The sequence below is a fragment of the Gobius niger genome (genome assembly GCF_951799975.1).
Source record: "Gobius niger genome assembly, chromosome: 2".
In the NCBI taxonomy this organism is placed as follows: domain Eukaryota; kingdom Metazoa; phylum Chordata; class Actinopteri; order Gobiiformes; family Gobiidae; genus Gobius; species Gobius niger.
The window spans coordinates 20,784,796-20,806,105 of NC_136853.1; the positions used below are offsets into that span (position 1 = coordinate 20,784,796).

The 21,310-nt window shown below is 41.8% G+C and overlaps 1 protein-coding gene across 10 annotated transcripts; it reads right to left on the reverse strand.

Annotated features, from left to right (window-relative positions):
• Positions 1–200: 200 nt before the first annotated feature.
• add1 (adducin 1 (alpha)) lies at positions 201–16,719 on the reverse strand. 10 transcript variants are annotated; one of them, XR_013792648.1, is made up of 19 exons: positions 16,548–16,718; positions 12,961–13,169; positions 12,714–12,876; positions 11,906–12,057; positions 11,759–11,839; positions 11,517–11,666; positions 11,298–11,441; positions 11,127–11,225; positions 10,715–10,888; positions 10,292–10,639; positions 8,464–8,559; positions 6,804–6,896; positions 6,611–6,631; positions 5,815–5,901; positions 4,861–5,017; positions 3,091–3,180; positions 2,451–2,484; positions 1,632–1,685; positions 1,153–1,288 (listed from the first exon to the last, which is right to left on the reverse strand). XR_013792648.1 is itself a non-coding variant. In XM_079552109.1 (18 exons), coding segments are annotated over exons 2-18 (2,085 nt in total). In that variant the 5' UTR covers positions 13,156–13,169; positions 16,548–16,718; the 3' UTR covers positions 1,153–1,287. The 10 variants fall into 10 exon arrangements, 8 of the variants coding, with proteins under 8 accessions (XP_079408229.1, XP_079408232.1, XP_079408230.1 ...); XR_013792649.1 differs by having other exon boundaries at positions 2,447–2,484; XM_079552109.1 differs by lacking the exon at positions 1,632–1,685.
• Between the last annotated feature and the right edge of the window lie 4,591 nt (positions 16,720–21,310).

A 21,310-nucleotide genomic window follows, 5' to 3' on the forward strand; every position in this document is an offset into this window, starting at 1 on the left:
GTATAACAATGATTAGTTGGTGTTAAACAGTGCATACGTTTTAGACAACAGGTGGCAATTCAAAGTGGTTTGAGTCCAAAGCAGTAAGTGATGGAAGAGTGAGTACTTTTAAATGAGGCTTTCAAAGAGCTGGAAATAAACACACATACGGAGGGAATTAAATACATGAGGAATTTATAGACAATAGGTTAATACGTCACTGTAAATAAAAAGGTAAAATAGGTCTAAACAGAAACACTTCACTACTTTGATTTATTGCTTAGGGCTCTCGTTTGTGGGGCCATAGTGGCCGTCACAGTAAGGCATATGAAAAGGGTTTAAGACAACCCCAAATGGGACAGGCTTCAAAGTTGTTTATTTTTTGGAATTTAAACTTCCATTCATTAAAAAAAAAAAAAGATAACGTAACTTGAGGTTTGGTGAATAAAAATATGAAATAAAACGAACAGTCCAGAGGGTGCACTTTATATGAGTAGTAACCCATAAATGAAGATACATGATTCATTCATTATTTACTGAAATGAATTTACTTAGTACAATCCCATTACATTCTAGTGGTTACAACAGTAAATATAAAAACAAAAACGGTAGTTAAAATCTTTGAAACCACCATACCATGTTTTTGTAAACATGCATTAAAAGGTTAGACGGGCTAGCCTGAATGCATTAGCGCTCTACTCAAAGCAAACACCAAAAACAAATAGGTCATTAAATGTGTACATTGTATAGAAAGTTGGCACACGCTAACAGAAGGAGAAAAACAATAACTGGTCGTACATTTGCATGAGAAGCTTAATTTGTTTGAAGTAGCGAGAAGCAACTGTAAATGGAGACGGTCAAAGCTATGGTTCAGTCTTTTTTTTGTTTTTCTTCAGGAAGGAAGGAGTACGGAACTTCTTTTTCTTTTTTGAGGGGGACTTGCTGGGGGACTCGTCTCCCTCGTGTTCACCTTCTGCAGGCTCCTCCCCCTCAATCGTGTTTGCTGCAGCAGCAGCGGTGGCAGGGTGTTCAGCAGCTGGAGTGGACTCTTCAGCAGCTGGAGTGGACTCTTCAGCAGCTGGAGCGGACTCTTCAGCAGCTGGAGCGGACTCTTCAGCAGCTGGAGCGGACTCTTCAGCAGCTGGAGCGGACCCTTCAGCAGCTGGAGCGGACTCTTCAGCAACTGGAGTGGACTCTTCAGCAGGGGGCGCAGTAGCATCAGAGGGGTCATCAGGGGTCAGGTCAGGGAGGGTCTGTCTCAGGGTGGCAGCGTCACTCTCATCCTTAAAGGTTTGCTCTGGTAAAGACTCTGAGGGAGGGACCAAAAAAAACAAGAAATGTTACTGACCTAATGGCATTAGCCAAGTATCTGGGCTCATAGTACAGTATTAGTCAACAATCAAGCTAAGCATTAAAAGAAACAACAACTATTTAGTCCACAAGTCTAGAAGATATTAGTTCTTTCCAGCTCCCACAGCCTAAGCATTGCTATTACGCACATATGTGCAGAAGTCCTCATGCAACCCTCATGTTAGAAGCCAAAAGGCATCTTAATCACCTTCCATCCCAACAAGCAAACTCCCTTCTGTACCCAAACACTTAGTTTTCGAGCACAAATTGAGACAAGCTTCCACACTGCATTCTCCTTTTACCTTCACTTTAACAGGGAAAACTTAATAAGTGCGGTTCTCTTGTTCAATTGCAGCCTGTGCAAAAACACAAAGAACAGGGCTAAACTTAGCAGGAGAGTGTTGGGGTTTTAATGATTGGATTTTGATCACAAGAAAGATCACTGCAAAAATGCTGCACTATAGTATGAATTAAAGGCATGTCGTAAATTTCAAAAATCACTAGAAGTTAGAACTACAAATGCAGTTACGGTGCCAAAAGATTTAGTTTAGTTTTACCGTCGTAGCAGGCATACAAATGATCACAGGCTTTTTCCAGGTATAAACCACTTAAATATTACAAAACAACAACACAGAAACTAATAACAGTGGGGTTTTAAAAAAGCAGCACATTTTAGTCAACAAAGCATTGAAGTACCTGGTAAAGGATTCATCTGTAAAAACAATGACCAACATAACAGTGAATTGTTTATGCACACAGATATAGAACATAGTTTGACACTGACCGGTGTATTTGTGTGAGGTTGGTTAATTAAAAGAGTCATCAGGAAAAGGTTAGCTGAAGGTTAGATGTTGTTGCAGGGGTTACTCCAAAACTCCATCAAATTTAATGCAATACGCTATTATTTAAAGTTGTGTTTTTCTTTGTTTTGATAAGATTAGATAAAATAAATACAAGTAGATACAGTTCTGAAATAATCCCCATCAACAGCATGTAAAGAGTTTCAGAAAGAGAGATCGGCGAGTTAGTAGAGATCACAGACTGGCTAGCCATGCACGGGACGGGGGGAGATGGCTGGTTAATAGGAGGGTGGTGAAGCAGGTGGAACAGTACGTACTTACTATGGCAACAGGTACTCTTTTGCATTTCCATCTCCTGATTGTAATCGCAGCCACGAAGAAGAAAAAGCACAAGTAGAAACAAACGTCTGATGCAGATCAAACCACAAGCACTGAATTAAAGTAAAAGGTTAAAAAAAAGGGCATCAGGAGATTTGAAAAAGAATGGTTGGGGGCCATTCTTGATTTGTCTGGAAATTATGAAGTATGAGATGATGGTGTAGATGAAAATCCATACACCAAGAGGCATGTTATTCACAACATTCCCCTCATTAGATTACACCTTTTATTGACTACTTTTAATTTTAAGAATATTAAAGAGGATGTTTGTGGATATTACTAAAAGAGGTGTAATCCAATTGTAATAAAGACCAAGAGCGGAAAACAAAACAGAAAAGAGGAGGAAATTTGAACAAAAGTCAAAAGTCTATGATTATCTCTTGGCCTATTATTACACACAGCACATTCATAGTATTATTATTAATATATAAAAAAATAACACAACATGAACAGGCTCCAATACATGCAGGCCGACTGACGGAGAGGAGTCTCCAGATTCCCGTGTTCACGACTGGAAAGTGACCATTTCAAAGGGTGGACGCAGCACATATGATACCAGGCTGCAGCTGTTAGGTTAGCGTACCTTCCTCTGCCTGGACCGGGGTGCTGGGGGGAGTGGAGGCGGGCTTTGGCTCTCTAGCCTCATCCTCAAGCTCAACCATTTGTTCTGGATCTAAAAGACAGAGGACAAAATTAACCATTGACAGTGTTTAAAGAATTAGTGTAAAACTTAAACATTTGCAAAACAAGCTCAACACAAAAAAATGACTCGTTGTACCCCATGTTACCCCTGGGAAAGAAAACATTGCAACATAAAGAAACATACCACCAAATCATGGGAAGGAAAGCTTATTCACAAAGAGATAGCCTTAAGGTCACTACAGAATATCTTCCCCAAAAGATGCCCAAGAGGCAAATCAATCAATTCCTGGTGTTTTTAGCAAAAAAGAAAAAGTATAGATGACGACTCAGGACAACACTAACTAACAGTTAGAAAAAACAAAAGGTGACATCAGTATTTATGTGCACACATATGTGATCGCTCTGATTGGATAAGTACAAAAATATAACTTTTCCTTAGATTATGACTATATCAAGTGGGATGTGGCCTCAAAGTCAACAAATTGATGCTGTCCTTCATAGCTCCTTGTCCAATCAAAACACAGAGAGGGGACTCTGCTCAGCTCTGATGCCTCAGAAAAAGACATCAGAGAAAAAGGAAGGAAACAAAAACAAGAGGTTGGAGATGAGACCGAGGATAAGGAACAACAATGGCAGCAGGCTCCCGACCCCCAGGAAAGGACAGCACACAGCAGAGCCCCAGCTATAGAGGTGGTATGTAGTGGGGACAGACCAGGGCTGAGCGGGAGGGGGAGGATTCAGCAGGACTCCACTCCTTCCTGTGTACCTGTGGCCTGCACTGCCTCAGCCGCCTCTACCACTACCGGCTCCCTGCTGAGCGCTCGCAGCACGGCGCAGTGGAACTCCTTATGGGGGGACTGGGGAGCGGACACTTCCTCCTCTGTCGCAGCAAAAACGTCATCTGCAGACGCCCCTAGCCCGTCTGCACACGAGTCCAGCTCAGAGGCCGGTGTAGCGGGCGGAGGAGCTGCCCGATCTAAACTGGGAGAGTCAGTAGCGGACTGTGGAGACGGGGACACTGACGCAGACTGCCCTGCTGTGGGTGTCAGGCCAGCTCCGGGACAGGGCGGGCTGGAGGTTGATCCCGCTCTGTGGCTCTCTTTGGCCCGGGCTGTAAATGTGTGTGTGCGTGTGGACAGAAACATAACATCACAGAGTGTCCCTTCATATCCAGCAAACGGCGTGAAAAACAAAAACAACTTTTTTCACTTCTGTAAAAGACCTTTGTTTAAAGCTGCCTTAAGCTTTCCTCCAGCAGGTGTCAGTACTAAACCTCCCCCTCATTATCATTTCCCGGTCTTTGGTAAACTTCTCTCATAATGCTAAACTCTTGCTGCTGCTTCAAATATTTGAGCATGAGTTTGTTTACACGGAGCGGGGCAGGTGAGGGTGTGTTGGGAGTGCACTGTGAGGCGGGAGAGGTGTGGAGCCGTTTCTAAGGCGGCACATCCAGTGATGCGATATGAAAATGCAACTATATCGGGCCGGCAAATGGTCTAGCTTAGGGCAGCTTTAAGTTAGTTAAAGCCATACATTTCACCAAATAAACAAATAAAAACACATCTGAGTCCAGCAAATTATAAGAAACATGTTCACTTGCTAATGTTTAAAACATTTTAGTTGATCTTATGCACAAATATTACATGGAATACACAGCAGTGCGGCTTTAAAGAGTCAAATACAGTTCATCAAAGCAGATATTCTGTGTTACCTTCAAGGCCTTTCTGTTTCAGCTCAACCTCTCTGCGATACTCGTCCAATTCTTGGTCAGTGAGTTTGGTGAAGGGGTTGGGACCCTGCTTACTGATGATAACCTTGGGCTGGTACTCCTTTTCAATAATGGCTTTGGACGCAGTCACCAACTCCCCCTTCAGGACACACAGAGGAACGACAGTGAGTAGAGGTGGAAAAGATAAACACTGAACACATACAGCCCCTCAGTTGCACAAAGAGGAGAAAAAACATTCTCTTCTCACTACTTGTGTGCAGGTAATTTAGTCTTTATTAAACTCAAATTAATTGAACACATCCATTTAGAAATTTGAAAACCATCAAGTGAAGGGTTGCCAGGTATCAAGAGCCAAATGCACCCAAAGTAGGTCAAAACCTGTGGACATGCGGCGCAGCACAAGTTTATACCTAAGCCTATGGCCTCAGGTATAAACTTTTGTCAATGGATATTTGTATAAAGATTTAAAACAAAATGTACATATTCTACATGACAAAAAACCCTGGCAACCCCTGATCTAGATAGACACATTTCTAGGGCTGGGCGATCTGGCCAGAAGATTGATCAACATGTGGAAGAAAATTGTGATCCATCTCAATTTTTAATTGATATTAACAAACAAGAACAGCTTTTACCAATAAGGTTTGAGATATTTGTTGTTCAGCTTAAACAACAAAGAAATGCTTTCATTCTATTTAGCACAAAACACACTCCATTTTATTCCTCACAAACTCCAAACCATGAACTATTACTGTCACAGGATTGGCCGTTGACAATTATACAGACTGACCAGATTTACCCACAATAGGATAAAGAAAAATGGATAACTTGTCCAGCCACAATAAATGGAGGGAAACAAATAGACCCAATAAGCCCTGTTTTGTTATCGAGAGATGTGCAATACAGGTGAAAAGAATTGGTTGTGACAGTAAGTACCTTTCTAAATGATTTAGCAGGACTATAGGACCCCTCGGACACATCAAGGCCATCAATAGTATCAGTACAGTCAGACAGAGGGGCGTCCTGCAATAGTAAACCCAGTGAAGGGAACAACCCAACTCTTAGGTACCAGAACAGCAATATTAATATTTGGGGGGATCAGTAGAAATGTGTGCGAACACCATCCACCATACAAAGGTGGAAAGAGCGCTTCACTTCATCCGAGGACTGAAAATTTGTCCCATGCAAAGGGTAGAAATAGCTTGTAACCGAAAAGCCAATATTCCTCAGATAATTGTTCCAAATGCCCATGGAAACATTAAATTCTTTCCACCTCTGTACACAAATATACTTTGCTCGGCTAGTACGTACACATTGAAAATGCATGCAAAATGGAGGCAACAAGAAGTAAAATGGAGCTAAGCAATGGCTGAGTTTTGCTTTTTTTTTCCTCAGGACATGCGCAATACCAAAAATATGCACACAAGTAAAATATCTGCTTCACATATTTTTCTTTATACCTTCTAAGCATATTGTTACATATTCTTATTCTTGTCCATAGCAACTGATAAGGAAAAGTAAATACATTGGGAACTAAAAGATGAATAGGGTTTAATCATGCCAAACCAGACGTATTCTTAGAAGATGGGTTTTAAATTACAAAAGGCAGCTTCATGCAAAAAGAAAAACGCTTTTCCTTTGAAAATTAAATCATGTTCATTAATGATGACTTGTGGACATAACCTGAGCTGGCAAGTTGTCAGATCGCGGTTACCTCTCATAAGTTACTCACCTGCCAGATTGACTTTGTCTGCTGTCAAAGAATAATGCCAGAGTTACAAAAGTCTCTAAAGGCTCCAAGAGTACGGGGCCTACACTAAGATTTGGTGACAGGTATTACTCCTGGATCTCCTGGATCCACTTTAACTAAAACTGAATCAAGTCAACAGACAAACACTATAGGTACCGTGTGTGTGCAGACTGACCTGGACGTAGGTTCTATCCGCGCCTGTTCCAGCGCAAAGAACCTGAGACTGGGGACCTGCAGTCTTTACATCTTGCAAGTTCTGTTCACGAATCTGAAAGTAAAATAACTTACAATAAGATAAACATGACAGAATGCATTCATGTGACAGAGTGTTCAAAAGATCCTATAGTTTAAAACTAGATTTGAGGACCGGCATACATTTTGTGTTAAATTTGTTATTGCCTCAGTAAAATTAGGTGTGAAGAAGAGGACATAAATTTGTTTTTATTGAGTTTTCGTCGCCTGAAACAATCGCATTTAGAAAAATGTAAAAGCATTTTTGTCCAAAAGATGAAGACCAAAACAAACAGCCAAAAACAACCCTGCCTCGTATGTCCTGTATGTTTTAGTGAGGGCTGTCCTCTGGCCAGCACTGTTCACGTCACATTAGTATGAGTCCAACATACTTTGGCCCCGGGCTGACCCCGTTCGACCTCGACTACACAGGCAGACCTGGCACAGGGCTGGGTAGGAATCTCTACTGGAACAGGGTATAGTGACTCTTTTTGATGCAATACCAGCGCCGTATCCTCCAGATCGAGGCAAAACGGGCTGCATTATGCACTGGAGGAATATATGAAAGTGACACAACATCTATCGAGGCTAAAGCACCAGCAACATGTGAAATCAGAAGAATCCCCTCGAGCCACTTTAAGGCAGATTTAAGTAACTTGTTTACCTTTATAAATTCTTATCATAGTCCCTCTGGGGGTAATACAAGTATTAATGGGATGATTGGGGGGGTCGTTCATCTCCCCCGGTGTCTCTGGCCAGAAAACCACACTTCCCTGCCTCCGGGTAGGAGCCACCAATACACACTAATGGAATCAGGAGGAAGAAGCTAACAGGCTAACGGGCAAAGCTAACTGTGGGCTAGCGTCACTTAAACAATATTTACAGCCAAGCTTGAGTGAAAATAATTATCTCCATTGTGTGATTGGATGTACAATATCCCGCTCTCCCTTTGTCTTTTTTCTGTCAGCGTAGCATTCACTCTCACAATTAATGAGTAAAGGGAAAAGTCATGGTCCTTTTGTAATGAAAATATATGACCATTATTGTTAAGTGATCAAACTTGCTAAACCTATTGGAGCAGATTGCTCCAGCGCCCTCGTCTAACACATCTGACTGAAATCTGAAAGTCACTACTTCCTCATTCTTACGAGCAGCCGCGATGTCCCATGTGCCATCAACAAAAAGGCAAAAAAACAAACATTTTTCTATAGCAGGAGATCCGTAGAATGACAGATAGCGACATTTGCCTTGAGGTATGATTGGACAATGGCCGTTTCGGGGGCGGGGGTTTTGCGAAAGGTATTGGGGTAAGATTTTTATGGCAATTTGTAAAACGAATGAGGCTTGACGTATGCGGATTTTCTGTTCATTTTGTTTTCTGAATACAGTGGTTAGCTCAGTTGTATCGGTCCAACTTGTGACCGTGTTAAAAGGTAATGTTTCCCATTTTCTACACAAAGGTCTGTTAAAATGTTTTGATGAGTTTTTAGTGTTTCACAGCTTTCCCTCCACCAGGCCAGTCATTTTTAGCACCGGTGCTACAGCGAGAAAGCAATGCTGCCCAATGAAATGAACCAGAAGATCGTAAGAACAAACAGAGGTACCTTATTCCTCATTTCCAAGACGTCTTTCGGGTTGGTGTTGAGGGGAATAAACTGATTAGCTACAGCAGCCTGACGGACTCCATCTTCTTTGGTCCACTGTAAAGAAGATACATATGGTTAAAAACCTGCAAGGACTTGACAGCACAGAAATATGCAACCTAAAATATTATGCAGGCTTTACAATATAAAAACATGCTGAAGAGAAAAAGGTGGACAATGACAAAACCTGTTGAATATAAACAAATAATGAAAAGACAATGGACCAATGATGATGAGGTATATTTAAATTAGACTGGTTTGTTGAAATCTGTGCTTCATTCATACTTCATTATTGCTCTGGTCGGTTAAGTTTAAAACTAAATTGAGATATTTGGGCTTTCCCCAAATAAAATGGCCAGCAAAAGTCCTAGCACATATCTATATTCTCGAATTTATTCATGTCGACGTTAACAAGACTGAACAGCTTAGAAACAGAATCCCTGAGCACCACACACTCACACAAAGCCAACAGTCATCATCATTGATATGAACCATTAATCAAAAGAAACGGGTGGATAAAGTGATGAACTGAAGACGGCACACGTGGGTGAACAGAAAGGTGGGGGACAGAGGATAACTGAAGGGTTGGCAGTGACAGGTGACTGGCTTACGAAGCGAGTGGCTGTGAGGGGTGAGCTGGCATCACCAAAGTTATTTCCCAGGCTGATACACAACAAGATGACAAAGATGAATAAGAAACACACCCAAGAACACTCGCCCGCTTTGGAACAATCCTATGAACACAACTTATTGACTTAACATGTTTCCATGTGAAACAAGAAAGAACTTTATCGGGAATATTTTGTGAACCTGGTAATGCTCAGCAAAAAATAACCCAGATTTTGCGGCAAATTAATTGTACTGCTGGTGACAATAAAAAGCAGGTAGTTAGCTGCCATGCAAAAATGTTCACAGCATCTGTTATACAAGGCATGTAATTCACTGAGCAAAGCATCAGCTTATGGCTCCATTCCTGTATTTACTCTGAGCTCGCCCGCTCAGCTGCAAAACCAAAGGCCAGATGAGGAACAATTTCAGGATGAAGTAGCCGAGCCGGGTTGATCGATGTGAGATGAACATGTAAACATGATATACTCACAGAGGGCCTGACAACAACATTTCCTACTATTTCAACAGGAGATAATTGGTTCACAATGAGATAAATTGTGTCTTTTTAGCAAATTCATTCATGCAAACATTTATTTTCTGAAAATAATTCAGTCATGATAAAACTAAATATTAAAAAGAAAATGAATAATTACAAAAACATTTAAACTGAAAGCAATGGGTCTACGGATCTTTCACATATAATGCAATGGATGCAATAAATATATTTAAGAATAAAAAACTAAAGAAAACGTAAAAAGTGCTAAAAAAAAGAAAAAAAAAAAAAAAAAGGTATTCCGAAGAGTAACTTGTTTGAAGAAACATTACTGTCTTGCTAGAGTTATTTGGCCCCTCAGGGAACTCATGCCACACCCTGCTGCCTGCTCCTCTGGGGAAAAACATCAACAATAATACATTGGACTACCACACATGCAGTGAGGCATGCTGTGGGCAGCTGGCCTGGCATCATGACGCAATTGGAGACCAGAAGGAAAAGAACAGAGATAGTCAACAAATGAACAGTTTTCTGTGTCAACATCATTGGTGAGGACTAAAGCTTTAACTGTTAAAATTAGAGACGATCCTCGGTGTCCTCAAAGCCTCATAATGCCAACCACCTACCCCCTCGCACTACCAAGGTAGCTGTAATTTCTATACTATGAACAATAAGGTAGGCACAGACCAAGCAGTTGGTTATACAGCTTGGCACGCAGACACCGGACGATAGAGACTGCAGCAAGGGTTTGACGTGATCGTGTGTTATGTTCGTCCACACCTTTGGCTTGGACTTGGGGCTGCTGCCATCTTGCCCATCCTCGTAGGGCTCGTCAGGTCGGCCAGCTGCATTCAGCCAGCGGGTCTTGTCACGCTGGCCGCGCTGGAAGCTGTGTTTCAGTGGGGAGCGAGCCCCTGAGTCACTGTCTTCCCCATATGAATAGCCACCGTGGCCAGAGGGAATATCAACATCACTGTGCTTTTTAGTTTTGTCTCTTAATGCGGGGCAGCGATAAGGATAGGCTGTCCTGTAGCCCTAAAGACAGCAGAACAGAAACAACATAAGCTTGGGTAGATTTGACACATGTAATAGAAATACAAAGGCTCTTACGAGGTTATCCAACATTCTCATGAAAGCCTCAAATTCTTGCTCCCCAATTTGCCACTTGGGCTGAGTAGACGACCCATCCTCATCCACCTCTGGGACACGTGGGCGCAACTTGTATTTGGTTGGGTCCAGCATGACAAGATTATCTGGCCCTCCAGCGCTGGCCAGTGTTCGAACCTGATGGAATTTGGAACAAATAAAAAACAAAACAAGAAAAATTACCAGAATACAGAAAAAATCCAATGAGGAAATCCAATGTGAAAGGCTTATAAAAACACAGAGCATGAGGAAATACGGACATATGGCGTGTCGAGAAAGGGCAGTAGTTAGGAGGGAGCACAAACATATTAAAGAACGATTGCTAGAGTCCCTTTGAGCACATTACATTGTATGACTGTATATTTTCAAGACTAACCTGGATTTCGCAGGCTGTGACCAAGTTGCGTATGTAGTAAAAAGCTTCCTCCACAGTTTCACCTACAGCCACCAGGCCGTGGTTTCTAAGAATAAGGACCTGACGAATAGAGAATAGATGTGAGACAAAAGTAAAAGCTCAGTCCATGTATGAAACTTTTTTTATATGTACCTTATTTTTGGGGCCAAGGTTTCTCTGTATCATCGCACACTCTTCATCATCTATCAAAATGCCTTGATAGTCATGGTAAGACACCTCTCCGAGTGACAATGCCTCAGGCGAAATTGGCAAGAGCCCACATTTCATTGCTGAAACCTGCAGCCAAAGGAACATAACAAATCCTCAAAGACTAAATACATATTATCGTTAGTTCAAAATCAAGTCTCTTACCGCAGCCCCTGCAGCTGTGTGCACATGAACAATACATTTGACGTCCGGCCTCGTCAAATAAATGGCAGAATGGAGAACAAAGCCAGCCTTGTTGACACCAAGGTTGGTGCTGCCTCGATCCACTATTTCACCTTGAAGGTCTAATTTTACCTGAAGGTCACCATGAATAAAAACAGATTTGTTAAAATTCATTAAGTCTTTGATCCACAAATAAAACCATAGGACATTAATACACATCTCACCAGACTCGAGGCAGTGACTTCACTGTACAGGAGCCCAAAGGGAACAATTAGAAATCGCTCCTGGTCCGTGTTCAGTCTAACCTAGAGGATGAGAGAGTTAGTCATTTACTTACTTTGTATTAACCACACTTTCTTCTTGCATCTTACTGTGAGATGGTTGTATATAAGTTGTGACCAGCCGAAAAGGTCAGTGAGTCGGTAGAAGGCAGCCAATTTGCAGCGCAGAAGCTTCTCACCCTTATCATAGGAAATGGAGTCTGAGCCCCGCAGGTCATTAACAGGAGTCACCATGCCTAAACCTTTAAGCACAATAAAATCTTTGTTCAGAATAATGGTTAGAATTTAACAAAGGCACGTGTAAGTGGGGTCGTTCGGTGCAGATCAGCTCAGCTCAGCTCGATTTGGCGGAATTAACCACCCTCAGAAAAGTGTTTCTGAAGGTTGGAGATGAGGTTAGAGGCTCTTGGAGCGCTGTGAGGCTGTGTTCAAGGTAGGGCAATCAAAAAACAATCTCCTGCTTATGGTCAGTAATTTATTTTTACATTTACTCTTGCCTCACTACACAACATCACATTAAAACTGAAGAATGTAATGGGTATAACTAGTGCTAGAAGTATTCCAAATGCTTTCAGAGTTTTTATTCATGAGGCAAGTTTCTAACAGGAAACAGCTGTTGCTAATGTGATAACTTTGTTTTGCTAAACGTGAGGTCTAAACATTTATCTTGGCATCACATGGAATCCTCTGCTTTTTGCATATTGCATTTCCTCTGTGTGCATTCTCTCTCCCCTAATCCGTCTGGAGCAGTGACTGACCATGACCCTTGATCAAATCACTTCAGACTCCAGTGGACACCCCCCCCCCCCCCAAACGAGACTGACCTGCACTGTATCATTCTATGTAAAGGTGCCTTAATGCATCAGACTCATTGTCAAAGACTCTTGTTTATACTTACTCATGTTGAGTGCTGCCATCCCTCCTTGTGGAGCTGCAGGATACATGGTGGGCATACTGGTGGACATGAAGTCTGCAATCTGCTGCAGAGCCAACAGGCTAGTAGGGGTCTTCCCCTTCTTCATTTGATCCTGGATCATGGTTTCCAACTCCTCACAGAAGGCCTGTAGAGTATTATAGTGACTAAGTGTGGCTAGTGTCAATCATACTGGATTAATAATGGATTATATGAAAGGTGTTTCTCTAACCGGACTCTGTAGTATCATGGACACTCTCTTTTTCTGCTCCATCATGTTGAAGTCCTGCCTGAGGTCTGGAGCCATGTTTCTTTCTCTCTGGTACTCTGGGTTGGTCTCATCCACCCGGTCAAAGTAGCGTTCCTTGTGTGGAGCTGTGGTGGGAGGAGGGGCCGTCACCACTCCTGCACCGGACTCGCCGTTCATCCTCGGCTGTTCTACTGGAAGGGTTACAAAAACAAACAATTTCAAACCCTGCAAGAAAGTTTCCCATGACTTCCACACATAGAGTTGAACGAGTTAATGGCTGCGTTAGGACGAGTGGACTGTTCCAGTCGGTTTTAGTCCACTAGTTTGCATCAATAGAAATGTTCTGCCAGCCCCTCAATAGCATAGTGCAGTGGTTCACAAACTTTTTTCCTGCTCTCCCAGAGTCCCGGCACTGACAATTTGCTAAATGTCTCTCCCTGCTTTCACAACCATTGAGTCGGTGCTGCCCCGTCCAATTAAGCTCCTTAAAAATGTTCAGCCAGATCTACCATGACAACAACAAAGAAAGGCAGAAGCATCCTGAGTCAGACTGAAAGACCATGTGAACCACAGGACAATAGGCCAGGCTAAATGATCAGACATATAATCATGTATCAGACACATCATTTCACCGGAACTGACCTGTGAAATAAATCTCTAAAACATAATTATGCCCAAAGGCTTTCACTGTCAACATGATACAAAGCATCTAATAAGGCTGAAGTGTAATGATTCTAATCCACCTATGACAACAATTCTTAATACTCTAGTCTAGAATAATAAAACAGACATGGGGCAAAATGCACCAGCACAGCATGTGAATGAAGTGTGGCTGTTGCATTTGTTCATGTTGGTGAAAGGCTGAAGGCAGAAAAAGTCATGGACCGCATCCTCATATCAATTTGCTGTTCAAAAATATTCTCCAAATAAAAAGAAAGATTTAGGCCTGAAACATAACAAATACTTTGCTCTTATTGCAAACTGAATCAAACGCAACTTGAACAAAGTCTTGTGGGTAAAGGAAATATTGCATGTCTTCCTGCATGAAGCCATAGAATCAATCTATTGGGAAATATGATCCTAAGAGTGCCTTTAAGTGCTGCTATAGCACTTCCCTGTTGAGAACACACACTGTGAACGAGGCATCTGAAAATAGCACGCTAAAGTAACATCCTAAAGAGAGGAGGGCCATACAGTGACAACAGTTCTTAGCCACCTGTACAGCCATGCACTGGTTTAAAGAAAAGACTGCAAAATGACTATGCAATGCTGATTTTGAACATCATACAATGACAATGAACAAATAAATGATTCCCTGGGGTTTTTAATTTTTCTCCAAAAACAGAAGAAATTGAGAAAGCCTTAAAATGACACGTCTGCAAAAACACCATTTCACTTGTAAGGCACCACACAGATGAAATGATTTGATTTGTCTAACAGCTTAAGCACTGCAACCACATCATACTAAAGGTACCGCTGAATGTGGACGCTGAACAAACCAGTAACAGAGCTCCTTTTTCAGCTCTAAAGTGTAGGCGTCTGGGCTGAAGCGCAAATACCATGGAGACCAAACATTGTCATGGAAACACAGGGACTGAGATAGATGTTATGCAACACCAGCTGTAGGCACACATCATTCGGTAAACAGCGTGTCACCTTGACATGTGCCCTCATCAAGACTTGTGTTCATTATAAAAGACAGTTAAGCAAAGAATAAGCTTATAAAACTGGATGAGAGCCAAGCAGTGGGCTTTCCGGTCTCTAAACCTTCATGTTACCAGAAAGAAAGAAACCACTTTGTTCTGTCTAGAAACTGAAACATCTTTCCAGCATGAATAAGTGCTCACAAAACAGAGAAAGAAATCTGAAAATGTGTGCCGAAAACATAAGTGATGCCTCAGGCTGATTCTTATTTAAGCTAAGATAAGACTTTATTGATCTCACAATGGAGAAATTCACTTCCATCAGCTCTCACAAGAAACACTCAGTGGTGCAAAATAGACAGGAAATGTGCAATCAGTAATAGTAACTACAGCCATCAAATACACAGTGGATGAAAAGAAAGCTTTAAAAGGAATAGTTCACTGTTTTTCCCTACTAAGATATGTTCTTGCCTGAGCTTAGACGAGTTGATATGTACCTGTCTGGTCTTTGTGCGTGTCCGTGAAAGAACTTGGTAGCTTCCAACTTCACCCCGTTTGGAGCTATAGGAATACATTGGGAGAGGCCAAATGCTCACAACATCTTTGCTCTTTTTGCGTGACTGAGCGCACGCACCAAGACCAGACAGGTACGCATCAACTCGTCTAAGATCAGGTAAGAACATATCTCACTATGGAAAAATTGTGAACTATTCCTTTAAAAAGGGCAAAAGTATATCCAAATAATACAAAATGAATTCCAAAAATATCAAAACTCAGGTTTACAGTCATAGTGCAGGTGGTTGATATATTGAAGATACTGATTTTTTAAGTCTGTAGGCCTCTGTCGAGACTATTGACAATATCTATAGCATTATCCTGCTATATCCTGCCAGTGCCCACATAAGCATGTGACCAGAACTGGGGTGATTATCTGGATGATGCACACCATAAAGAAGTGGGCCATGCTTTAAACCATGGGGCTCCGATTCTGCGGCCAGAAACATAAGTAACATTATTGTTTTGCTTTCGTCAGCCCTAAAAACAATCAACATATGTAGAATTAAATACAGAACCCAGGTCAACATTCCCATATTGGCAGGAAGGGAGAGCTTACAGCTGCACTGCAGAAAGGCTGTGGGCGTGGGACTAGTAAGAGTATAACAAACATAGCACAGGCATCCGCTGAGATCATAGAAAAGCAACACGGAATCAGAAAACATAATCATGATCCAGCCAAGACTGTCCATTGAATGGTTAGTTTGGCAAAATGGTGACATGCACTTCCAGGGGTAAGACAATAGCAGTCTTTAGCTGTCTATAACACACACTGCTGTCTCTTTTTTGCAATTTCCTGCACCTGGAGAAATCCTCTAGCATCATGCATTGGTTCCAGGGAAACACACAGTTTGTGAAAAATAAATGTGTGCGTAATAGTGCGAGTAAACCTTCAGCAGCGTTAGCATCTCGTTTTGTTATTCATTTTTTGCAGTGTTTTATAGAAGGCCATCATCATCAGCCGCCACAGCACCTCTAATACACATTCACAAGCAAAGGCAGACGTAGAAAACCATCATCATGTGGTGAAAAATAAGTAAAACCCAAAGGAAAAAGCGGTGCTGTCCTGTCCGGTCTCGTGCAGGAAGCTAATGGCAGTTGGGAGAGACACAGCGGAGATAAAAAGAAATGTTAGCTAACCTTCGACAGTACAGCCTACGATGTCACCGTTTACAAACCTGAAGAGCAAACGGAAATTAAAACCTAAAACTAAGAGTATCTCGGTGCAAAGCAAGTTTAAACCCAGGTGAACAAACCAATAGTAAAACGCAAAACAACGAAAACACTGGGACGGACATGCGAGCCATATTGTGACCAACCGAGCTCGGCAGACACAGGGCTGCTATGGCTAACATTCATGACAGTACTCACCTTCTTATCAAGAGACGGAGTTTAAAAAGTGCACAGTGTCGGACTCACAACTGTTAGTTACTATTTTACTCCCCGACCTGGGTCAAATTTTACCGAAAGCGTATCGTTACTCCGTTGCTCTGCCCATCCGCCATCATCCCACTTGGGTGCGGCAAAGAAATAAGCTGCTGTTTACGATTGGTTAAGCGCAGTCACGTGGTAAAGGGGGCGCGAGCCATTGGGTCGTGAATTTTGAAACGGCCCACTGTAACTATATATATTTCGCTTTTTTTTCTTCTTTTTTTTCCCCTGAGAATCATATTATTTTGTCATTTGTTGTCGTATCTTGCTTGTGGATTTATGCCCTGTGTATGTGCTGTTTTCATGTGAACCACGCAGACTGTATCACGACGGCCCAGTGGGAGGCGCTACACACAAGAATAACAGGGAAACGTGAGCCACTAGTGACCTGTGTGAAGTTAGCCCCTGATAGTGTCTGATTCACTCCAAAGTGGTAAGAAAAAGAAGCAACGCACCCACCAAAAGTGACATCAGAGGTGCAAAAAAAAACACACAGAAAAATCCAGCAGCATATTTATTCATTAGATGACGTTTCGGCAGCATGCAACATATTTAATTTAGTTTTAGTCTTAGTCTTTTGACAAAAATGTAATTCGATTTTAGTCTAGTTTTAGTCAAAAAAATATCTTCAATTTTAGTCTAGTTTTAGTCGACTAAAATTGCAAGTAAATTCAGTCGACTAAATTTAAGACGAATTTAGTCGACTTTGCATTGATAATATTCATTATAATCATATTTAATCTTGTTCCTCTGCTTCATGGAGCTGCTCCACATGAACAAAGCTCAGAGCTGATCCTTTGGCCGTGAATTTAAATGATCTGAGGCTCTTTCAGACGGTCAATAGAAGTTTGGATGATTTTAGTCTCTCCCTTTCATTTTTATTTAGTCTTATTTTAGTCGACTAAAATATCTGGACATTTTAGTCATAGTTTTTTTTTTTTTTTGAAAAACTTTTAATTTAGTTTTAGTCCAATTTTAGTCGTCAAAAATATCACTTTGACTAAAATTAAGACTAAATATTTTAGTCGACGAAATTAACACTGATGTGGAGTGGACCAGCTCAGGTGGTTTACAGTAGAGTTTCTCCAAAGAGTGGGTGGTGCCCATCAATCTGAAGGCCACACACAATGCAGAGAGGTTACCAAAAGAAAAACTATTAAAATAGGTACTAATATATATAGGCTAAAGTCCATAAAACATATCACAATGTCTACAGGACTTACAAGAAGTATTTCAAGTCATAGTTAATGTGAAGTCCCTGAGGAGCCAAAGACACAAGGAAATCTAAGTTTCCACTTCTAGGAGGCCGTTTTACATGTTCAATACGATATTACAATAGATCCATGGTTCAATCGTTCAATCTTAGAGTTGATGTGGGATGATTTGATTCAACAAAATGAGCTGCCACAGGATAATCCAAGTTTTTGCAAGTTGTCGTACTTCTGTATTATGTGATGCGTGTTTTTCAGTCCAAAGTTGTTAGTGCTTTATAAGTGAAGGTTTGTGCACATACAATTAGTGTTTGTATGTGCTCCGTTTATCAGTTATTGACCACTAATTGATTATTAGCCAATAAAAATATGATACCCGGCCCAGCTTTGTCACATGGGTCATAGAAACAAAAATCTTTGGAGGCAGATTTTTAAGCAAAGATTACATAGGAATGCTGTTTACAAAGTGTCTTTAGGGATTGTATTACAGCAATGTGAGCTCCACGCCATGAGGACCAAAGAGAAGCGATTTCCTTGGTTTGTGTACATTTATCCATCCATCCATCTTCTTCCACTTTTCCATTTCCGGGTCGTGGGGGCAGCTGTTGGAGTTGCCCAAATCACATTGCACCAGCCCCTTATGGCTCCTCCTGCAGGTGGTGGGTCCACAGAAGGACGGCCTCACGATTAACCAGGCCTGTTGGTCTCTCATAAGGGGCTTCTGAACCGCTCTTTATCTGACCCGTCACCTGGGACCTGTTTGCCCTGGGGGACCCTCCCAGGGGCACGAAGCCCCCGACAACAGAGCTCCAGGATCATTCAGGTGCTCAAACCCCTCCACCACGTTAAGGTGGCGGTTCCAGGAGGGGGTGTGTTTGTGTGTACATTTATGCACACACAAAATGAGCAGTCACTCTCTTTTTTAGTCATCAAGAGTACATGTAATCTAACCCTAATTTTAACTATATGGGTCAAATCAAATACTTTAATGGCTAAGTATTAATATGGTTAAGGTTTATTTAAAGACCGCTCTTTTAAATTGACTGCCTAAAAGACAACAACACAGCCTATAACAATTGCCTATTGAGGGCACACAAATGCACATTTTGTGTCCACAAGCCTTCACTAACGAAGCACTAACCAATGATGTCATTTTAAAACAAACCAATTAATGTTTTCAGGTGCTAGAATGTGATGTCACTACCCAGTGGGGGCAGGAGCCAGGTTTCCCTATTAACTGCATTACACTTTCACAAGTCATATCTAAAAAGAAAATGTATGAATTAGAAAAATGGTCATTAATATTATTGACTGACCTCTCTGTGCAAGACCAAAAATCTCCTCAAAAACCAAAATAATTATACCTGCCCCCCACCTCATTAAATATTATAGGCCTTTAGAATGCTGTGATGTCACCTGAAACTCCCACTCTGGAGTGATCCAGGCACTATGGAGGGGGGCTAACTTCACACAGGTCCACTACTGTGCCACTAGATGGTGCTGCTCCTCCACACCTACACTATTTGTTTGGTCTGTCTGAAGTTGCCCCCTGAGTGACTTCAGCAACAACATCAACTACAACAACAACAACAATAATAATAAGGATTTCCAGGGCCATTGTCAGACTTACTGGGGCCCAGGGCAAGAAGGTTGGGCCCCCACGCGTAGGCCTGTTTGGCGTAAAAACAAAAAAAAAGTAGAAAATGAGCTCCTTGGACCTCCATCCTGGGCCTGGCTGTCAAGTGTCTTGTTTTGGTCAGGAAACTATATGATGCCCCTCTTTCCCGCAGTCTTCCCGTATTAGTTTTATCCCGCAAATTTCCCGCATTATAATAAAATAAATAGAAAAAACACTCCTCTTGCCCCTCTCAACTGAACTGCCACGTGCAAAAGCCTGAGTGGCAGTTGTCGCCGGGAAACAATGGTATATTGACCCATCTTGGAGCTTGATTGGGCTGGTGAGACGGCTTGCAGCGGGTGCCGGAAAATTTTCCATATTTTCAAATCCAAATCTTGACAGGTATGCTCAGTTATAGGAAGAATAATAAACGTTTTTGACTTAAAGATGAAGTGTTAATACAAGTTTGCACTTTTCAACACATTTTACTCAATGTCTGACAGATTTATTCTTAGAACTGCTATTTTATTCAATTCGCTCAGGTTACACCAGCTTCCCCTTCCACTAAAAACAGGTACAATAGGTTAATCCTCCAACCAGGTGTTTCTGACCATCAATCTGGATGGGCCCCCGGGCGCCGGCCTACACTGGCTGCTCACAGGGTGCCCCAGCATTAAGGATGGGTCAAATACACTTGACCTTCAGTTAAGCACCAACACTAACCGCTGTGCCACAGGGCCGCCAAATACATCTTGCAATATGTATTGAATCGCGCCCTATGTATCGTGATACGTTGTATAGCGGCAGAAGTATAGGCCTATATCGTCCCAGGCCAAGCAGAAACGGACCATTCGATTCCTCAATTTACACCAAAGATATCTTGCATGTCATTGGTTTAGATCCCAGAACTTCTGCCAAACAGTTACTCCTCTTGACTACTCTTATAAGGGTGCTGGCCTGTTCACTGTTGTGAATAATTGTGGTCTGCCGTCTTGCATGGATACACCAGCTCACCACTCTAAATATATCCATAGACTGCCAGAAAAAATGACATAAGCCTATGAAGTTCAGCCTATATAATGAAACTAACTAGTTCCAAAGCATAACACCAATTACCATTTCACCCATGAGGCTATAGGCTACATAAATCTTCATTTGTGTAATGAGTTTCAACATGATTTCTTAGAATTAGATTATTACTTATATGCAGCTCTGTCACATAGCAGGCTACATCTCCTTGTCTTGGGAACACAGGGAAGATACAAACACCTGCTAAAAATGGCAGTCCTTCTGTCCATTTGCAGGGCTGCCTTTGAGCATGTAGGCTATTAAATAACCGGCATGTAGAACTGGTAAACCAACATTTCGGTTGAATGACTGATGATGAGATAACTTTCTAAATAAGATGAGCTCCACTTCAGACTTACCCTCTCCCCATCTTGAATTAGGAGAATGTGCTATGCCTAAGCCTACTTTCTCCCCTCTTACAAAATGTTGTATCACCTTTGACACACAGCAGTGACCTTTTAGTGACCACAGGCCCACCTGCAGAGAAAACACTTAAATGTCTTTGTTAAGAGCATGTTGAGAGAGTCATAAGCTTTGCCCTTGAGTGAATGTTCTAATGTCCCACTAGGCCCAATATGGCTAAATAGGCCTAAAACAATTGAAGGACATAAGGTCCACCAGTGATCTCCTGTGTTCTACTTAGATCACATTCCACATGGGACAATACTTATTATCATATATTATAATTTTGACAATGGTAGCCCCCATATCTTTCATCCAGCAGCAGCCTACACTGAACCTCGCAGGCGGCTAGAGCAATGTAAACCCACGGCCATCCCGAGCACCCTTCCCCCGCCCGTGAGGGT